We start from the raw sequence: 18333 nt of genomic DNA on the forward strand, positions 1-18333 counted from the left end.
TGTTATCCAATCAGAATCGTCTGTCTCTATTAAAGCCCGGTTAGCTGCTCATTCATTGGTTAGGACTTCAACAATCTCGGGGAAAGCGAAGCTATGTGTTTTGGTGTGGATAGTGACGGGGAAATCGACCAATCATGGTTTGATTTCAAGTGGAATAAAACAAAAGATCGTAGGCCTTCATGAAGTCCGAACATCAAATCTCTGCAGAGTGGTGAGAGCGGTGGAGAGAGTTAAATGGCGGAAGACGAGAGTGACGTTGTGGCTAGCTTTGTAGGCTACTGTTGCTTTTTTCCGCAATGATTTCTTTTCTCTGTGATGAGGTGAAGGCCCAGCCGTAGTGCTCACGGTTGGCCACCGTCTTATTGCACCATGACGATACTTGGAATTCAAGGACTTTAACCCTGCAGGAGTGAAAGTAGATTTGATTTGGTACCAGAACCACTACACCAGTTGTCTTAGCTTTACACGCCCGAAGGAGGAAACAGACAAACCAACATTGAAGCCTCCCAGCATTCCTTTCACAGGTGTCTGTGTTGGCACAAGTTTAAGATAACGGCTTCCGATCTGTAATGACATGTGATATAATCAATACCAACGTGGTGATACTGCTGTTATTATTGTGTTTCTGTAGTAGGAATAGGAATCGAGAACCGGTTCTTGTTCAGAACCGGTTCCCAGTGTTTCAATTCCTTGACATCGTTTGCATATTTTTCAAACAATTCCCTTTTCGATTCTAGTGAGCATGAATGATGTCATCATGCATGTTGCGTAACGTGCGTAAGCCAGAAGTCAATAGTAGACATGGTGTCCAAGCAATACAGATGTACGAAAGTGTTGTTATATTTCAGTAAAAAAGACGACAACAGTCTAACTTGCAATACTTCCTAAGTGAATACTTTGTCAAAGGGAGGAAATGTTACGAACATGCAAAAATATTTGCGCACACAGTAGCAATAATGATCAAGGAATGTTTTGTTTTCCAGCAGCATCTGCAACGTTAGCATGTCCTTGGCTAATAATACTGCAGGTAACTAATTTACTATCACATTAGCGCCATTTTCCTCATGGTTTTCCTTTTTTTCCAAATGAGAAGTGATAAGGGAATTGTTAAAGCTTCGTGGTAGATATGCTGCTATAGGCCTATGCTGCAGGGGGGCACCGACATGATCCACTGGGCGGTGCCTCTCACCCTTCTTCTCCTCTCCTCTTCCCTTCCTCTCTTCTCCATTTCCATTTTTATTTATTAGAAGTATCTCATAGCCATCATTTTTGTCCATCGTTCCTGAAGTTTCTTGTGCTGGCCCCCTTTTTTTCTCTTTTGTTCATGTTTGCAGGCCGGAGCTTCAGGAGCTGCGTGCTGTGCCATGGTGACATTTGCCCACTGGATGGTCACGGATTTTAAACTCGAGTCAGATTTAGTGCTGGTAAACAATTTTATCTTGAAATCAGTCAAACTTCTTTCCATCGTCTGCAACCGGATAAAGATGCTGCTGCTCACCTGTTGCCAAACACTCACAGCCGTATCGTTCTCCCTCCACTGGCTCATAGTTCCATTCAGAGCTCATTTCAATCTCTTGTTTGTTTGCAATGGCGTTCATTTCCGTACGTCTCCCTATTTCTATGAGCGTTCAAGTCTTCAGCAGCATAACGGAGCTCTGCGTGCTGCCGGAACGCTCTTCCCCCTGAGCTGCGGACCGTCTCTGGCCTGCAGCTCTTCAACAACACTCCAAACCTACTGAATGTTTTTATTGACATTTTTTCAATGTGTTTTAATTTATATTTTTTGTCATGATCTGTTACTTTTTTTTCAATGTTGTTAAGTCTAAGTAAATTGTTAAAATGTGCTATATGAATACAGACTGATTAGATTGGTTTAGCTTGTTATTCTGGGTGCTCGCTGCACAATCGGTTGTCCCGGGTGGATTTTAGGACCAAAGTGCAGCACAACGTCAGGTAGAGTTTAGGAAAGTCTGACTGAATAATCAACAGGAAGGTTCTTCAGCTGGAAGCAGGTAAGAGCCCAGATATACTTGCTGTAGGCTCTTGCATTCGCGTCCGTTCTTGTGCACCACCAACCACAAAGTCGCTCACGTAGTACGCGAGGAGAGCGTGTCGTACCGGCGGGGACCGATAGGGGGCAGTAAGCAGAGCAACAGTTGGAACAGTGATTAAATATTTAGCAGTAGGGTGGTGAGTAATTGATCGCTATTTTTTACTTATTTCAGTTTGAAGTTTTTTATTTAATATTTATTTATTATTTCAGGTTGATTTTGTTTTTAAATGTAATTTGACTCATACAGTCACTACTTTATCTACCATACATGTGTTAATATTGACGGGTTGTCAAGTTAAATAGCATGTTGTCATAAGGTAATTTTGTAGCAATGATACATTTGGGATGGGGAGAGGTTTGAGGGCGGGGGGGCCTCCAAATAACATTTCGCTTAGTCTCATTTTTATGAGCCCTCACTCACACATCAGCACTGTGTCCTCCCCCTGGTTCTGATCTACAACATGGAGGGAGCGTTGCTAGCGGACGATAAGGCCCTGATGGCCCATAAGGGTGGGTTTGGTTCAGATAACGTTGCTCAGAGATGCCTTCCTGCAATGCTGTAATGTATTTGGTGAAGTAATGGTTTCATATGCACCATTGGTTTAAAATCAAGAGATAACTTTAAAGCTACGAAGTTGCCCTGGTTCCTTCCTAAGTGGGCATATACTCAAGGATGAATGGAGGAGTTTCTGTACGTTTGGATCGGCTGTCCGTGCCAGAACCAAGTTGCTCAGCAGATGACAAGCAGCTGCTGTGCAGTAAACTCAAGCATCTGCCAAGAGGATGGATGGAAAATGTTCGGTATTCAGAGGAATTCAAACTCCTTTGCCAAGAAAAGTAAATGATCATGGATCTGGGAGATTAAACGACCGCAGTCAGGTCCCGATGGGACTAAAGGTAGCAAAGGTCTGAGTCTGCTGCTTGTGTCAAAACTCTGATCCTGCATCAAAAAACGTCATCTCTCACACTACACTACCACAAACAACACCTAATCTCCATGCAGGCAAATTCATTTGTTTACGTAAAACCTTGGCGTCCAAGTGACATACATGTGAAAAAGTTAGAGCCCCTTCTTTAACTTTCTTTTCTCTTGTCTCAAAACTTAAAAATAATATGATCCTAGTGGGTTTCATTATTACATAAGTAGCATCTCAGCTGAAAAACAACGGAAACATTTATTTTATTTTGACATTAATTAACAAATAATTAAGTATAATTAGTAAGTCCCTGCTGAGGCTGCTGCCCCCGCGACCCGGTAACGGAAAAGCGGGAGAAGATGAGTGAGTAATTAGTAAGTAAATAATTCTCTCTATCCAGCTATCCATTTTAGCTCCAACCAAGAACAGAAAGGTGAAGGTTTATCTCTTCCCTATTGTAAGAAAAACTAAAACTGCAGGCCTTACTGGCCACATTGTGACACCAGGGATCACTTCCTAAATGCATGCATGCAGTTCAAAACCTTCTAAAGGAGAAAAAGAATCCAGCGGCACACCCGGTGCTGGTGATGTGCACAGGCGCAATCGCAACACTCCGCACTCTGAAAAAACAGTTGACCATCCTTCATGCACGACAGCACAATCAGAGCATCCGTACGGTTTCAGTTCCACATGAAAAGCTCAATTAACTAGATAGCAAAAGATGTTAATTCAATGTTGAATGAGGATCAAAAAGGCTGATTTTTGGTTGAGGTTGAAGATTGATGGTGGATCACCATTAAACAATCATCTAATTCTAATGCCAACGTCTAATGAATGTTGAAATCTGTTCGTTGCCGACCAGGCTTCAACATGGATTCTTCCATTTTCATCCAAGATTCTGGAGAAACTTGCTGCAACAACTACAGTCTTTTTTAGATACACAAGGTATCCTGGAACCTCTCCGATCCGGTTTGAAAGCCCTCCACAATACTGAATCTGCGCTAATGATTTGTTGTCAATCACTGACTCTGGAGATTCTCACATCCTGATCCTCCTTGATCTTACAGCTGCATTTGACTCTGTAGATTATGACATATTCATCTCCCGTCTGGACCACTGTGTCGTTATCAGAGGCACTGCTCTGAAATGGTTTAGATCAGGGGTCGGCAACCCAAAATGTTGAAAGAGCCATATTGGACCAAAAACACAAAAAACAAATATGTCTGGAGCCGCAAAGAATGAAAAGTCTTGTATCAGCCTTAGAATGAAGGCAAATGGCGAAAGGCGAAATGTTGAGAAAAAAGTCAAAATGTTGAGAAAAAAGTCGAAATGTCGAGAAAAAGGTTGAAATGTCGAGATTAATGTTGAAGTACAATTTCGAGAAAAAAGTCGAAATGTCGAGAAAAAAGTCAAAATGTTGAGAAAAAAGTCGAAATGTCGAGATTAAAAACGACAGGCAAATGGAAGAAAAAAAGAAGAAAAAAGAAAAAAAGAAAAAAAAGAGAAAAAAGGAAAAAAGAGAAAGAAAGAGGAAAAAAAGAAGGAAAAAAAAGAAAAAAAAGCTAAACATTTTTTTTTAAATCTCCAGGAGCCACTAGGGCGGCGCTAAAGAGCCGCATGCGGCTCTAGAGCCGCGGGTTGCCGACCCCTGGTTCAGATCCTACCTAACAGACTGAAGTTTTTCTGTCTGCCTGGAGGGATCGGTATCCCCCTCTGCTCCTCTCCCTCTTGGTGTTCCTCAAGTGTCTATTCTGGGGCCTATACTCTTTTCCCTGCACATGCTCCCCCTGGAATCTATTCTTAGAAAAGTATAACATCGGGCTCTACACTGCCCCCTCTGGCCAGCCGGGGTTCCAAATGGGGTGGGGAGGATCTGGCCGGAATAACGTGATCCTTCCATGCGCTACGTCCGGCCGGAGAGGCCCCACCTTGTCTGGTGAAAAGGTGCGGCCTGCTCACTCCTCAGGTTAAGGAGGACACCTGAGCTCAGTGCAGGAACTCCCGGGGTTGGTAGAGGGAGCAATGTCCAGGAATGTCACTTAGGTAGGAGCACTGGGTGATAAAATGGGTAAAAATCGGGGATAAAAAAGAAAATATAACATCTCTTTTCAGTGCTATGCTGATGACGACATGCCATTAAAACGCGACTCCCACTCTTAAAGTTGACTCCACTGTCTGGAGGACATCAAAGCCTGGATGGCTTTAAACTTTTTAAACTTTAATCAAAATAAAACTGAGGTTATAGTTTTTTGTCCAGTGCTGCCAGTGACTCAGATGTAGATCTAGGACCCATTGAACCACATGTCAAAGATACTGTCAAAAACTTTGGTGTAACTTTGGACTCTTTAAGCTAGAGAAACAAATTAACGCTGTTAATAAATCTAGTTTCTTCCAGTTGAGGCTTTTCTCCAAGGTTAAACCCTTTTATTATTTTGAAAACTTTAAGAAACTTATACATGCCTTTGTTTCATCCCACCTAGACTCCTACAAAGCCCTGAATGCAGGCGTTAGCTGTTGCTCCCTGTCCCATAATTACACCTGAGCTCCCAGCTCTTCGTCGGCTCCTCCATTTTAATATTCTTGTTTTAAAATCTTTCCATGGTCTTGCACTTTCTTATATCTTAGGTCTTTTAAATGGCCGTAGACCTTCCAGGGCTCTTCGGTCAGCTGACCAACTCTATCTCACAGTTCCCCCCTCCAGACTAAAGAGCAGAGACCTTTCGTTTGTCCAGCACTTTGGTCAGCTGTTGTTATTTTTAAAGTGCTTTATAAATAGACTTGAACTTGAACTTGAGTTACCAGTTACCCAGAGAGAGTCACAGGAATATATTCCATCCCAAAACCAATGTTAAATTAGAAAAAAAATGTCTGCTTTGGATAAAGCTATGTGGACGGCCACACAGTCAATCCCCTTTATTGATGGTGGTAGTGTTCAACCCTTCCACCAGACTATCAGCTAAACTAACCAAAAGATCTTTTTTTTTTTCGCTGATCCTGTTCCTTTTTATTCATATCTAGTAGCTGTTCATTTATTTGGTAAATTCAATAGAAATAAAGTGATGTACGACCACGTTTTTTACAAGGGAAGTGGACGGGAGAGACGACAGTTTTGTCCAACCTAGCAATGGGGGCGGGGCTGGACGAAGGGTCAATTGCAGACCACTTGTATCAATACCACCATCAATAAAGGGGATTGACTGCGTTCAAGGCTTAGGTCTGAGTCCACACCACACAACATTGGTATTCAGACCTCCACCATACTCTCTCTATCCCGGGGACGGCAACCCAACATGTTGAAAGAGCCATATTAGACCAAAAACACAAAGGACAAATATGTCTGGAGCCGCAAAAAGTCTTGTATCAGCCTTAGAATGAAGGCAACACATGCTGCATGTATCTATATTAGTTATAACTGGGGGAAGATTTTTTTTTTTCATTATGCACTTCGAGAAAAAATTTGAAATGTCGAGAAAAAAGTCGAAATGTCGAGATTAATGTTGAAGTACAATCTTGAGAAAAAAGTCGAAATGTTGAGAAAAAAGTCAAAATTTCGAGAAAAAAGTCAAAATATCGAGGAAGAAGTCAAAATTTCAAGAAAAAAGTCGTAATGTCGAGATTAAAAAGGAAAGGAAAAAGGAAGAAAAAAAAGAGAAAAAGGTTAAAAAAGAAGAAAAAAAGAAAAAAAAGGTCAAACATTTTTGAAAAAGCTCCAGAAGCCACAAGGGCGGCGCTAAAGAGCCGCATGCGGTTCTTGAGCCGCGGGTTGCCGACCCCTGATCTAACTGGAGTATCGTCAATAGAGTTACTCATGCAGTCCAGACATTTTCCGGGAGGCAACTACCTCCTTCACACCAGTGTTGCCTCTTTTCTCATTGATGCCAACAAGGTGAATTGGAAGTTGTATTGGAAGAATAACCACCACATTGAAAGTATGTGGGGTGTATTAGAATTAGAGTGCAAACTTGTTCATCTCACAAAAATAAAGACAAATACACAAAGGGATTTTCTAACAAGTGCATAACATCAATAAGGTCAGACATAGCGATAGAAGGGCAACTTACATCAGCCCAAATCAAACCTGCATTTCCAGACCCCAACCATGGATCGTTAGCGTCTAAAACATTAGGAACAAAATGTCTGGAACCAGTTTGCCGTCAGCAGAACAGCCACAAGCTCCCTGTAGCACCCTACAATATAATAATTTCCTGAAAATGTAATAACGCCTGAAAATGCAATACAATTTGCACTTAACTCAATCGAATGTAATAAAATCCAATAATGTAATAACTTCACCAATAATGTAATAAAATATCCTGACGGATATTGTAATAACATTTTTACCGATAATGTAATACCTTATTACGTTATTGGGAATTTTCAGCACATTTCCAGCTTGTTAAGGACAAAGTTTGGAAATCCCCAGAGGAAGTCTGTAATTGGTCCTTTAATGGTTTAACTGTTGCTAGATATTCTATTTTTGCCGTGTTGCACTAATATCAAACATTAAATACGCAAGTAAGTAAAGTTTATTCATATAGCACCTTTTACAAACAAATAAAAATCACAAAGTTCTTCACAATAACATGCAACATACAATGAGAGATATAAAGTCAAACAAAAATCAAAATAGAAATGATAAAGTAAAATAAACAAAAGAGACACAGGTACAAAGGACATTAACGTTGAAACATAAAAAAAGCTTGTCTGAATCAAAAATAATAACACTGAAGGACGACAGGTTTCTTTTGTTTAGGTCAATAAAAAGGGCATTGTAGTTATCTAAACAAGAATCAAACCACAAATAATAAAAAAATACGGCTTCACTGGAGCCTCCTGCAAAAAAATGAAAAGTTCCTGAAGTGGAAGATGCAGTTTCAGACCAGGAACCAGAGTGAATGTCAGAAGAGACTATGACTAATCATCTCCCCTACAGGGATAATGTATAGTGAAAGAGAGATGTATGGGGAGTAGAACCTAAGACAGAACCCTGATGGACATGAAATCACTCACACAGCTGGGGATTAGTGGACGGAAGAGTATTAGGGGCCAGGCAGGAGAAACAGAAAATATTTTAGAGGAGGAAGATTTTTTTTCATTATGCACTCGAGAAAAAAGATGAAATGTCGAGATTAATGTTGAAGTACAATTTCGAAAAAAAAAGTCGAAATGTTGAGAAAAAAGTTGATTATTCACAAAATTTCGAATTTATTCTCGAAATTGTATTTCAACATTAATCTCGACATTTTGACTTTTTTCTCGACATTTCGACTTTTTTTTCGAAGTGCACAATAATAAAAAATCTTCCCCTCTGGAATATTCTTTCTCCTGCATAGCCCTAATACTCTTCCGTAGTACTCTGACTGCTGCAGGCGGTAGCAACTACTGCATATTGTCAGCTATTACAACCAGACATGTTCTACTTTTCAACGGCATTAGTAAAACTTTTGATGCTATGATTTGCTTATTTGAAAATCCTATGTTAAGAGATCCGTCTTTATCTATAAAAAGAAAATGCATCATTTTAATGAAATCTTCAAATATTTCACAAACTTTATTTTTTTGACACTGATCCAGTTGTGCAAGTTTAGCAGGAGCTTGAAAATTTCAATTTGTCACAACAGTACAATGACTGCTGTTTGTTCTGTTTTTGTAAACCTGACATGTTATTTGGCATTTTTGACTCGTATTCGATTTCTGATGAGGTGTCATGACTGACATGATATACAGGCGTTGGCAGGACCACAACAGCTGGAATGGGCATTTACTTAAGAAACAGGCTTTGAAATTCTAAATGAAATGCAAAATATTAAAAATAATGATCTAAAGACTAATGAAAATCCCCACGGCAGAGAATAAAACAGCAAAAAATTGTTAAATTAAAAAAAAAAAAAAAGTATCACTACCAGAACGTGAACATTACACACACACGGGTGTGTGTGTGTGTGTGTGTGTGTGTGTGTGTGTGTGTGTGTGTGTGTGTGTGTGTGTGTGTGTGTGTGTGTGTGTGTGTGTGTGTGTTAAATGTCCCAAGCTTCCCAAGACTGGATTTGTCAAACAGCAACCACAAACTAATGAAAGTGGCACTCAGCTGGAACGGCAGTCCGACCACGAGCCTCAACTGAGGCCACCAAGAACAAAGAACATTTTCAGTTTCAGTTTCAACTCTTTCAGGTTGGCAATGATTTCAGATGAGATGTTTAAAGTGAGCTCCCCACCTGATGGACCAGCCGGGCTGGGCGGCCTCCGGGCTCTCCTCAGCCTCCTCAGTAGATTCACTTGTTGGCCCAGTAGACGCTGCAACACAGTCAGCCTCTCTGGCCTTTGCAGGAGTAGTCGGGCGGACACCGTCGTCCATTTCACTTGGAGATGTCTCGTGTCCTTTGGGGAATTCTCCTGTGCACAGTTTTTCTAATTCAGGCATACTGAGGGCCCTGAGCTGCCGCAACCTGCCGGCAGGAAGTCGGCCATGTTTCCTTCGCAGCACCGGAAGACTTTGAGGCGTGGCTCCCTCAGAGGTTATTTGATCTCTGGCTGGAGTGCATTTACCAATGACAGGTGAGCATGGCGGGGCTACGGTAGGACATCCTTCGTAAAAGCACATGCTCTTTGATTTGCCACGGCAGTCTACAGAATTCACCGAGCCCATGTAACCTGCAATCCTCTGGTTGAGTGAAGCTGTGAAAGCTAAAGCAAAAGACTGAGCATCACTGCTTTTAGCCGTGGGCTTGTCAAAGCTAGCTAGGCTCTCAAAGGACTTTATTTTGTTACGAACCGAGAAGGGATTGCAGTCCGCGGAAAAAGCAATGTTTGCGGATAGGCTTCGCCTTTCCATAGCCTTTATGTACAGTTTTGGAGAACCGGACTTGAGGGTCTCGCATCCTTCCACGGTGGGGCCAAACTTTGAGACGGTTGGAGATGCATGACCTGCTTGAGTAGAATGCAGTGAATTAAATACCACATTGGCTGCCGTGGTGTTTGTTCTCTCTGCTTCAGAGCTGGTGAGAGAAAGCATTGAAGTTCTTCTTGCAACTGCTCTGATTTCAGGCTCTTTGGTGTCCTTTGAAACCGTTTCGCTGTTCTTCAACGCTGGCGATAAACCAGATGAGGAAGACAGCTGAAGCTCTATAAATGTTCTCTGCGTAACAGGCGGGCTTGACTCACTCCGTGACTTGGGTGTTGATTTGGAATCTGCATGGAAACTGTTCTGTTTGGGCACATGTACAGGGTGTACCGCGCCACTGGAACGGCCACACTCGCCTGGCATTTGCTGTCTCTCATTTCCTCGGAGCGCTCCACGGCAGGCGTTTGCATCAGGCTGGGTGCTGGCATTCAGAAAACTGGTCACAGTTGCCACTGGTTTGGGTTTTGTTGAGTTTCTGATGGCAGCATTTGCATCTGAAGGAACTGAACTTTGATCCCTACACATTTTTTGGTGAGGCTCCTCCTGCGGCTTGTTCTTAGTCTTAACACTTAATACCCTCAATTTTGGAGGACCACTTTCAACCTGAAGTTGAACTTTATTTCTCCATGCTGGACTGCCTGGACTCTTCTTATGTAATGACCCAGCATCAGGGCTTGAATTAGCTGTGCACTCATTTAGTTGGTTTTTAACTGATGCTGACATTTCTCCATCTGATCTGATACAAGAATCTGACTCCACTGAAGGAATTTGTGTATTCAGTGAAGCATCTGCATGCTTGCTTGCAGCGATAGCGTTCGTTTCTGGTTCCAAGGGGGTCCTGTAGATGCTTAGGCTCTTGTGGCCGGCTGCGAGAAAAGCGTCAACTCTGGCACAGCTAATGGGGTTGTGTTTAGCTGCTACAGACATTGTCCTGTTAGGAGACCGGGACGGTGACTGTGTAGAGGAAACTCCTAACGGGGAAAGCTGAGAGTATATGGTTGTTACAGCAGAGCTGTCTTTGGCAGCAGAGGAAGCTTGATCCAGAACACGACTTTCATTCCCTACATGTTGAAAAGGTGAAGCCCTGTTGGCGGACTGGTCTAAATGGGAATGCCCATTGGTAAAGGGTTGCTGGGGATCACTGGAACAGGACTCCGGTTGCTCCTCAACTGACTCATGAAGACCACCATTGCTCCTCTTCTCCACCACTGAACCTTTATCAATGATACCATCATTCTTCAAACCACCTCCATATTTTTTGGGAGTTTCAGAACCGGCCTCAGGACATTCCGGACCATTTTCAGCTCTTGTATCCAGGGTGGACAAGTTGAGAGGTCTGGGCTGGACTCCAGCACCGACGACCGCTTCCTCTGCAAGGGTTCCAGTGTGTTGTCCCGTGCAGGAGGATGTAGACTCGTTAGGTTGTGTTTGGAGAGGCGTCTTGGTGTCTGCGTCGCAACAGAAGCTCACTTCTGTTAAAAAATCATCTATGTGGGGGGTGGGCGTTTGAAAGTCAGGGTTGGTTGGGTTTTCGTCATGGGAATTCCCTGCATTTGAGCTTATTGTTTCAAAAGTCCCCTGTTCAGGTTTGGCTGGGGGAAGTCCACCACTGCTCCCTGATGACATCATCAAACCTGACCGTTGTCCTACAGCTGGGGCCACATAAAACAAACAAACAAAAAAAGCAGTTAAGTTTGGGCTAAATGAGAAGGAAATCAAAAAGAATCAATACATTCAGTCTTAGTGGACGGTGAGGTTTTAAACAAGCCAAAGTAAAATGCATAACAATGCATAACTTTAACAGTTATGTCAATTCTTCCTGAAGGTTCAGTTTGACCAGAAGTCCATATGAAAAGAAATAAAAGGAGACCCAAATATACAGTTCTTGTTTTAGACCAGTAAGGATTCCTGATTATTTTTTCTTAAATAAAATATCAGATAAATCAATGAGGGGATTTTTGTTTATTCAATTATTTGCTCATTTAAAATGCTGAAATGTAAACTTGTATTGGTTAGAATTGACCTAAATCTTGTCTGAATTCTGGCCCACTGTTCCTGAAAGAACTGGTGGACCAAAGTCCAGTTGGTCCCAAGTATTTTAGGGGCTAGCCTCAAGTTGTCAGGGCATTTGAAATACCTTCACTTTTTTCACCAAATTTTGCACGCCAGCCAGGCCTGGCGAAAAATGTTATATTTCATGGTTTGCATTAATGGGCGTGGCCTAACGGCTCAACAGCGCCCCCTAGAAAACTTTGTGCCTCAAGCCCCACAATACGGTTTGACGTACATGCACGAAAATCGCTACACACCTGTATCATGTCGCAACTTAAAGAAAAGTCTCTTGGCGACATGGCCGAAACCCAACAGGAAGTCGGCCATTTTGAATTAATCGTGTAATTTTGGCGCAATTTATGCAATTCCTTCGGCAGTTTATACGGCCCGAACCGTAACGCGCACCCAGGTCTGTTATACATCAAAATATGCGTCTTCATCCTGCGATGACGCGCATTACTTTTCTCAGTCAAAAGCGTTACCGTGGCGACGATAGACACCAAAAAGCGCGCCCCCCCTTCATCTGATTGGTCCATATTTGATAGTTCCTACTTTCTGCAATAACTTTTGAATGGTTTGACATAGAGAGTCGTGGGTGGTGTCATCGGACTCGGTATTGAGTACTTGACCTTCATTGGCATGTATTAGCCCCACCCCTTATTCTGATTGGTCGATATCTGATAGTTCCTACTTTCTGCCATAACTTTAATGGTTTGATATAGAGAATCGTGGGTGGTTTCATCCTCTAAATGTCCAGGCCTGAAGAATCTACATCAAGTCATACAAGCTTCCACTGCAGCCTGAACGTGCACAAGGGTGGAGGGCCCGTTCATCGCTGCTTGCAGCTGTAATTTAGTTTTTTTACTTTACTTTACAGCCCTAACAACAGTGATGCTGAGCTTCTGAGAAAGGAAACATATGCAGAGTTGTGACAAAAGTGTCCTAGGATCTTAAGCAGCATCACCCTTTTACAAAAAAAAAAAAAATTAAACACCAGAACACTCATCTCTGGGACACAGGACACAGGACACACTCCCGTTCCTTGTTTAGACTCGCGTATTTAAACCTTTAGGCACCAGGAAACTGTACCCAAGGATGAACCAATCTGTTACAATTAATGTATTAATGGACATAACCCCATTATTGGCACTGTCAGAACAATAACTGGATCCCTACAATTATTCCTCCATGAGAAGAAATCCTAACTGGCCTAAATCAGAGAAGGTTTCCTCAACTTTGACATCAGACTTGAAGGAAATAAATAATTATTTCCTGTAAACTTCTGGCTGCAACAACGTCTGTGAGGTATCTCAACGACAAACAAGACAAACAAGAAAACCTCGTTGCTCATGGATAGGAACAATTTCAGGATCCACATCTGATGTCATGCTTTTGAATAACAAACATATACATACATATACAGTATATATACATATATATACACGCACACACATGTAAACACACATCAATGGTTGGGTGGAGGGAACACAACTGACTTATGACACACTTCATGCTTACTAAGCTGGAAGGTGAGTTGGTATCTTAGACATTGCTGTGGTGTCCTGATGTCAGCTGAGTAATTCTTGAATGGCCAGTCAAGAGAAAATAAACTGAGCTCCAGGACATGGATGTTCATCAGCTTAAGAACTAAAACTGATAAGAACTTCAGTGTGGAAGTGGGAGCCAGAGGAAACTGGACGGATGCAGGATGTACAATACCACCCTTCACTAAACAGGTGATGGGGAGAGGTTGAAATGGAAAAATACACACATTCCTCTTTTTCAGTGACCAGGAAAACAAACTCCACAGCAATGTTGATGTGTTAAAACACTACAAACTCAGACGTTGCTGGACTAAGACACACTACGGAATAGTATTTGGGCCAGGCAGGAGAAAAATAAAAATAATATTTTAGAGGAGGAAGATTTTTTTTTCATTATGCACTTTGAGAAAAAAGTCGAAATGTTGAGAAAAAGTCGATATTGATTTGAAACACATATCACACATATGCAGTTGCATAACTTCAGAAACGTACTGTACCTTTCACGTTAACTCTTAACTCCAAGGATGTTAGTTAGTTAGTTATTTACGGCTGCTGCTGCAGAGCTGTCAGTCGCTCTAACTGGATTTGATGGGCCAGAAGAGACACTTCCACTTTATTCACCAAATTGTATTTCAACATTAATCTCGACATTTCAACTTTATTCTCAAAATTTTATTTCGACATTACACTGCAAAAACTCAAAATCTTAGCAAAAATATTTGTCTTATTTCTAGTTAAAATGTCTCATTTTTAGTCCCAAAAAAAATCTCATTACACTTAAAACAAGACTCATCAATGGAAAAAACAGCAATTTTCACCTGTTTCAAGTAGATTTTCACTTAATAAGTAGAAAAATCTGCCAGTGGAACGAGATTTTTTTGCTTGTAATGAGAAGATAAATCTTGTCCCACTGGCAGATTTTTCTACTTATTTCAAGTGAAAATTTATTTTAAACAGGTGAAAATTGTCAAATAATTAGTTATTTTTCTGGTAATGACTCTTGTTTTAAGTGTGATGAGATTTCTTGACTAAAAATGAGACATTTTAACTAGAAATAAGACAATATTCCTGGTAAGATTTTGAGTTTTTGCAGTGTAATCTCGACATTTCAACTTTTTTCTTGACTTTTCGACTTTTTTCTCGAAGTGCACGATAAAAAAAAATCTCCCCTCTCAAATATGTTTTCTCCTGCATGGTCCTAATACTCTTCCGTAACACACAGAGCAAAGCTACGGAGGACATCTACTACCTCTGACTACGAGATGAGAACGAGAGCGTCAGATAATCACCATGGACAGAAAACCAGCGGCCTGCGGACTGTTTTGGTGACGTGAGTGATGGGGGGCGGATCCTACATCAGTCAACATGAAAAAGGACAAACACCATGACTGCAGACAAGCCGAGGGATGAGCGTGTGCGAGGACGAGCACAAACCAGACGTCTGCCGATCCCTCCATTTGTTGGTGTGAACAGCTCAAGGTTTAGACAGTTGCGTGCTAAATTTAGGACACCTCTTTAAATCCCAAGTTTAGTTTGCAGGTGTACCAGAAACATAGATAAGCTGATTGTAGTGGGTCTCAGGCAAATGCAACTTCAGAAAAACAGCTAAATGTAAATTAGACGAGGTGCCAGATTACCACTGATGATTAATGTAATTTGCTTGGTGACGTCACTCGTATGGTGCTTTTCCACTAGAACCTACTCAGCTCCACTCCACTCGCTTTGGTTCTTTTCCACCAGGGGTCTAACGTGCCGAGTAGATACTTTTCTGTATCTATTCTGCCGAGGTTCTAAGCTGCTGAGTCGGCTGTATCTGACATCATCACACTACAGGCCACCGATTGGCCGGGGGGTTGGAGTCAGACGTCTGAGTCAGGAAGAGGAAATCAGAGAAAGAGACTCTGACGGATTCTTGTTCATTTTATTCAACCAGCAACGGCAACAAAAGTCTGTTTCATGATCCAACTCTGAGGTGCAGATGTTCATAAACCTGGTGCTGAGGAGAGAATTACAAAGGGATCTAGACGGAGATAAGGAACGACCAGATCTACCAGGAGCTCTGTCTCTTCATAGCTGCTCACGGCTCCAGCTGACTTTTCAGCAGCACAGAGATGAACAAACTAAAAAAAAAAAAAGCGTAGCCACTTGAATCTTCTCTCACTCTCATCTTTTAACTTGATATCAAACACAAGCCACAGACCCAGCAGCACATCTATCATCTCCTCCAGGTTCTACATCTTTAGTGTTGTTGTCTTCTTCATTTAGATACACAATCAAATCACAAGGATATTAATAGACAGTGCCGAGTCCTTTATGCTCAGGCAAACATGCTAAGAAGGAAATGTAACATATGTTAGACCCTCCAGGAATCCGCGATTCCGTGGTCGCGGAATTTTTTGCGGATTTCACGGCTGTCCGTGGATTTACAGACCTTCCGTGGATTTCAATGTCTGGTGCAGAAAAATCACTTTTACTGGGGTTAATATTGCATATGTCCGCGCTGAATATGCGAATTATGCGGGGCTCGCTTGATTTCACCGCATCATCGCCGCACATTTTCGCATAAAGTTTGGAAAAAGGGGGAAGTGTTGTGAGTTACATGTCGGGACGCCCGGTCGCGACGTGCGGGACCCGCCCGGGTACCTCCGCACCCCTCGCAACCGCCACCCCCCAAACAGCAGCTCTCACCCGCGGGGGTGAGAGGAAAAAGAGAGTGGCATCTCCGTCCAGCCCCCCGCTTGCGCGGGGGGCGCGGCTGCCGGGGGACTCAGGATCCGCGCTGACCGCGCACCACTGCGCCTGCGAGGGCCGGCGGACTCACGTTCCCATCCACTTGGGGACCTTGGCGGACGGACGCGTGGGGTGACAGAGCTCTGTCTCGTTCCCCTCGTCGCGCCGGTGCGCCCGGCAATCACGCGAGCACTGAGCTGCGGGCTGGAGGGAGAGAGACGGCCCCCGCCCCTCTCCTCTCCACCTGCGCTCTCCTTTTTTTTTCTCCTACGACCTCAGAGCAGACGAGACAGCTTGCTGAATTTAAGAGGGAAGAGCTCAGCGCCGAATCCGCAACTTCCTGCATATTTCGCATATTTTGCAACTTTCCGCATATTCCACGACTTCCAGCATATTCCGCAATTTCACAGCATAAAAGCACATAAAAAACCTGCACATTTAATCGCATAATCAATGATTTTAGCCCGCAGAATCAATGATTTTAGCCCGCAGAATCAATGATTTTAGCCCGCAAAATCAAGGATTTTAGCCCGCGGAATCAAGGATTTTTGCCCGCGTTTTTCTGGAGGGTCTAATGTGTTCTTCTGACCATGTGAAGATCTGTCTCTTTAGTGCATACTGTACCCCGCTCTATACTGCTCCTTTATGGAGTAAATTTAAGAAGGCAAGCATTCATAAGTTGCAGGTTGCTTACAATGATTGCATGAGGATACTATTGAAACAGCAGAGATGGTGTAGTGCAAGTGAGCTGTTCTGTAAAGTGAGAGTCAACTCATTTCAGGCCTTGCTTAGACATCTGATGTATAATTTAATCTGCAGACTAAATGTTTCTCAGAATGAGCCGAATAGGTACTAGTGGAAAAGCACCAATAGTTGTGTGACGCTGCGACTCCAGACGGCCTGCAGATGTGCAGCAGCAGCTTTGACGGACTGTCAGCTGCAAACGCGAGCGCTCCGACCTGCCACACATGTCACATGGGAAGTGGACGTTCCTGCAGCAAGGTCTTACCTGGAACTGGTCTCTTGAACTCTAGCGACAGGGTCGCTGGAAGATTTTTCATGAGCTCACAAACTTCCTGATAGCTGGAAGAGCGCACTAGTTTATCCCCAATTTTGACAATCTCATCCCCAGGACAGAGTCTACCAGCGGAGTCCTGGAAACACAATGATTGAAAAACACATCAATGTCATCAAATACAACATTTTACTGGGATAGATTTAAGTACTAGCACAAGAAAGAAAAAACAACCTTCTTACAGTTGTGCACAAGTCAGCACAGCGTCTCTCTATCCCATAGTTTCATGTGTATAAGCATCATTTGGTTGTTAAAAACAATAAAACCTACCTGATCACACATTCGTGTTAAGCAAATGCAACAACAAATAACTCTAACAGGAAGTAGCGTCCCATTATCCCGTCTTTTACATCATTGTGGAGGAATTCTCATCCGTTCTTCTTAAACTGTTTGAGGTCTGAACTTTGACGGCACATTTCTAAGCCTGTTTCAGCTGTTCTGGAGTAAATCTTGGAGTACTCGGTATCTCCCACATCATGCCATGGCTTCCTTTTTTTGCTGAATAAATAATGTCTGAGGAAAAAATAAGTGCGTTTTTGGTCGCCTGAGGTCATCCATCCCCTCATCAACTTCTGCTTATCTGAGTTCTGGTTGCCAAGGCGGCGAGTCCCGGGTCTGACTCAGGACCTCTGTCCAAATGGCCAAAACCCCAGGGAGGCGTCCAGGAGGGATCCTAACAGGACTGGACCAGCTGGACTGGCTGCTGGGGGGGTGGAGGAGCAGCTACTCCACTCCTAGTCCCTCCTGGATGACTGAACCTCTCCCCGTCTCTCAAAGAGGGTCTGGCCCCGCTGATGAGGAACTACCCTCAGTTAATGACCAGCGGGAGGGGTGGACATAAATCTGCTGGTCTTGTCTTTTGGCTCAACAAAACAGACCATCCCCATCTGCCCGGCCGTCCACCCGCCCATCAAACCCGCCCATCGATCCACCCAGCGATTGACCCATCGATCCACCTGACCATCGATCCACCCAGCGATCGACCCATCAACCCGCCCAGCGATCGACCCATCAACCCGCCCAGCGATCGAGCCATCAACCCACCCAGCGATCGACCCATC

The 18333-nt window shown here is 43.1% G+C and overlaps 1 protein-coding gene across 1 annotated transcript in view; it reads right to left on the bottom strand.

The window, feature by feature from the left end:
- Positions 1 to 18333, bottom strand: part of pdzd2 (PDZ domain containing 2) — a 97530-nt gene that overhangs the window by 14965 nt on the left and 64232 nt on the right. The window contains exons 21-22 of the mRNA XM_061730287.1: positions 17207 to 17351; positions 9186 to 11523 (exon numbers count right to left, since the gene is read on the bottom strand). Of these exons, the coding sequence (XP_061586271.1) occupies positions 9186 to 11523; positions 17207 to 17351 (2483 nt within the window). The remainder of the gene's footprint in view (positions 1 to 9185; positions 11524 to 17206; positions 17352 to 18333) is intronic.

Source organism: Cololabis saira, chromosome 9 (genome assembly GCF_033807715.1).
Source record: "Cololabis saira isolate AMF1-May2022 chromosome 9, fColSai1.1, whole genome shotgun sequence".
Classification (NCBI taxonomy): Eukaryota; Metazoa; Chordata; class Actinopteri; order Beloniformes; family Belonidae; genus Cololabis; species Cololabis saira.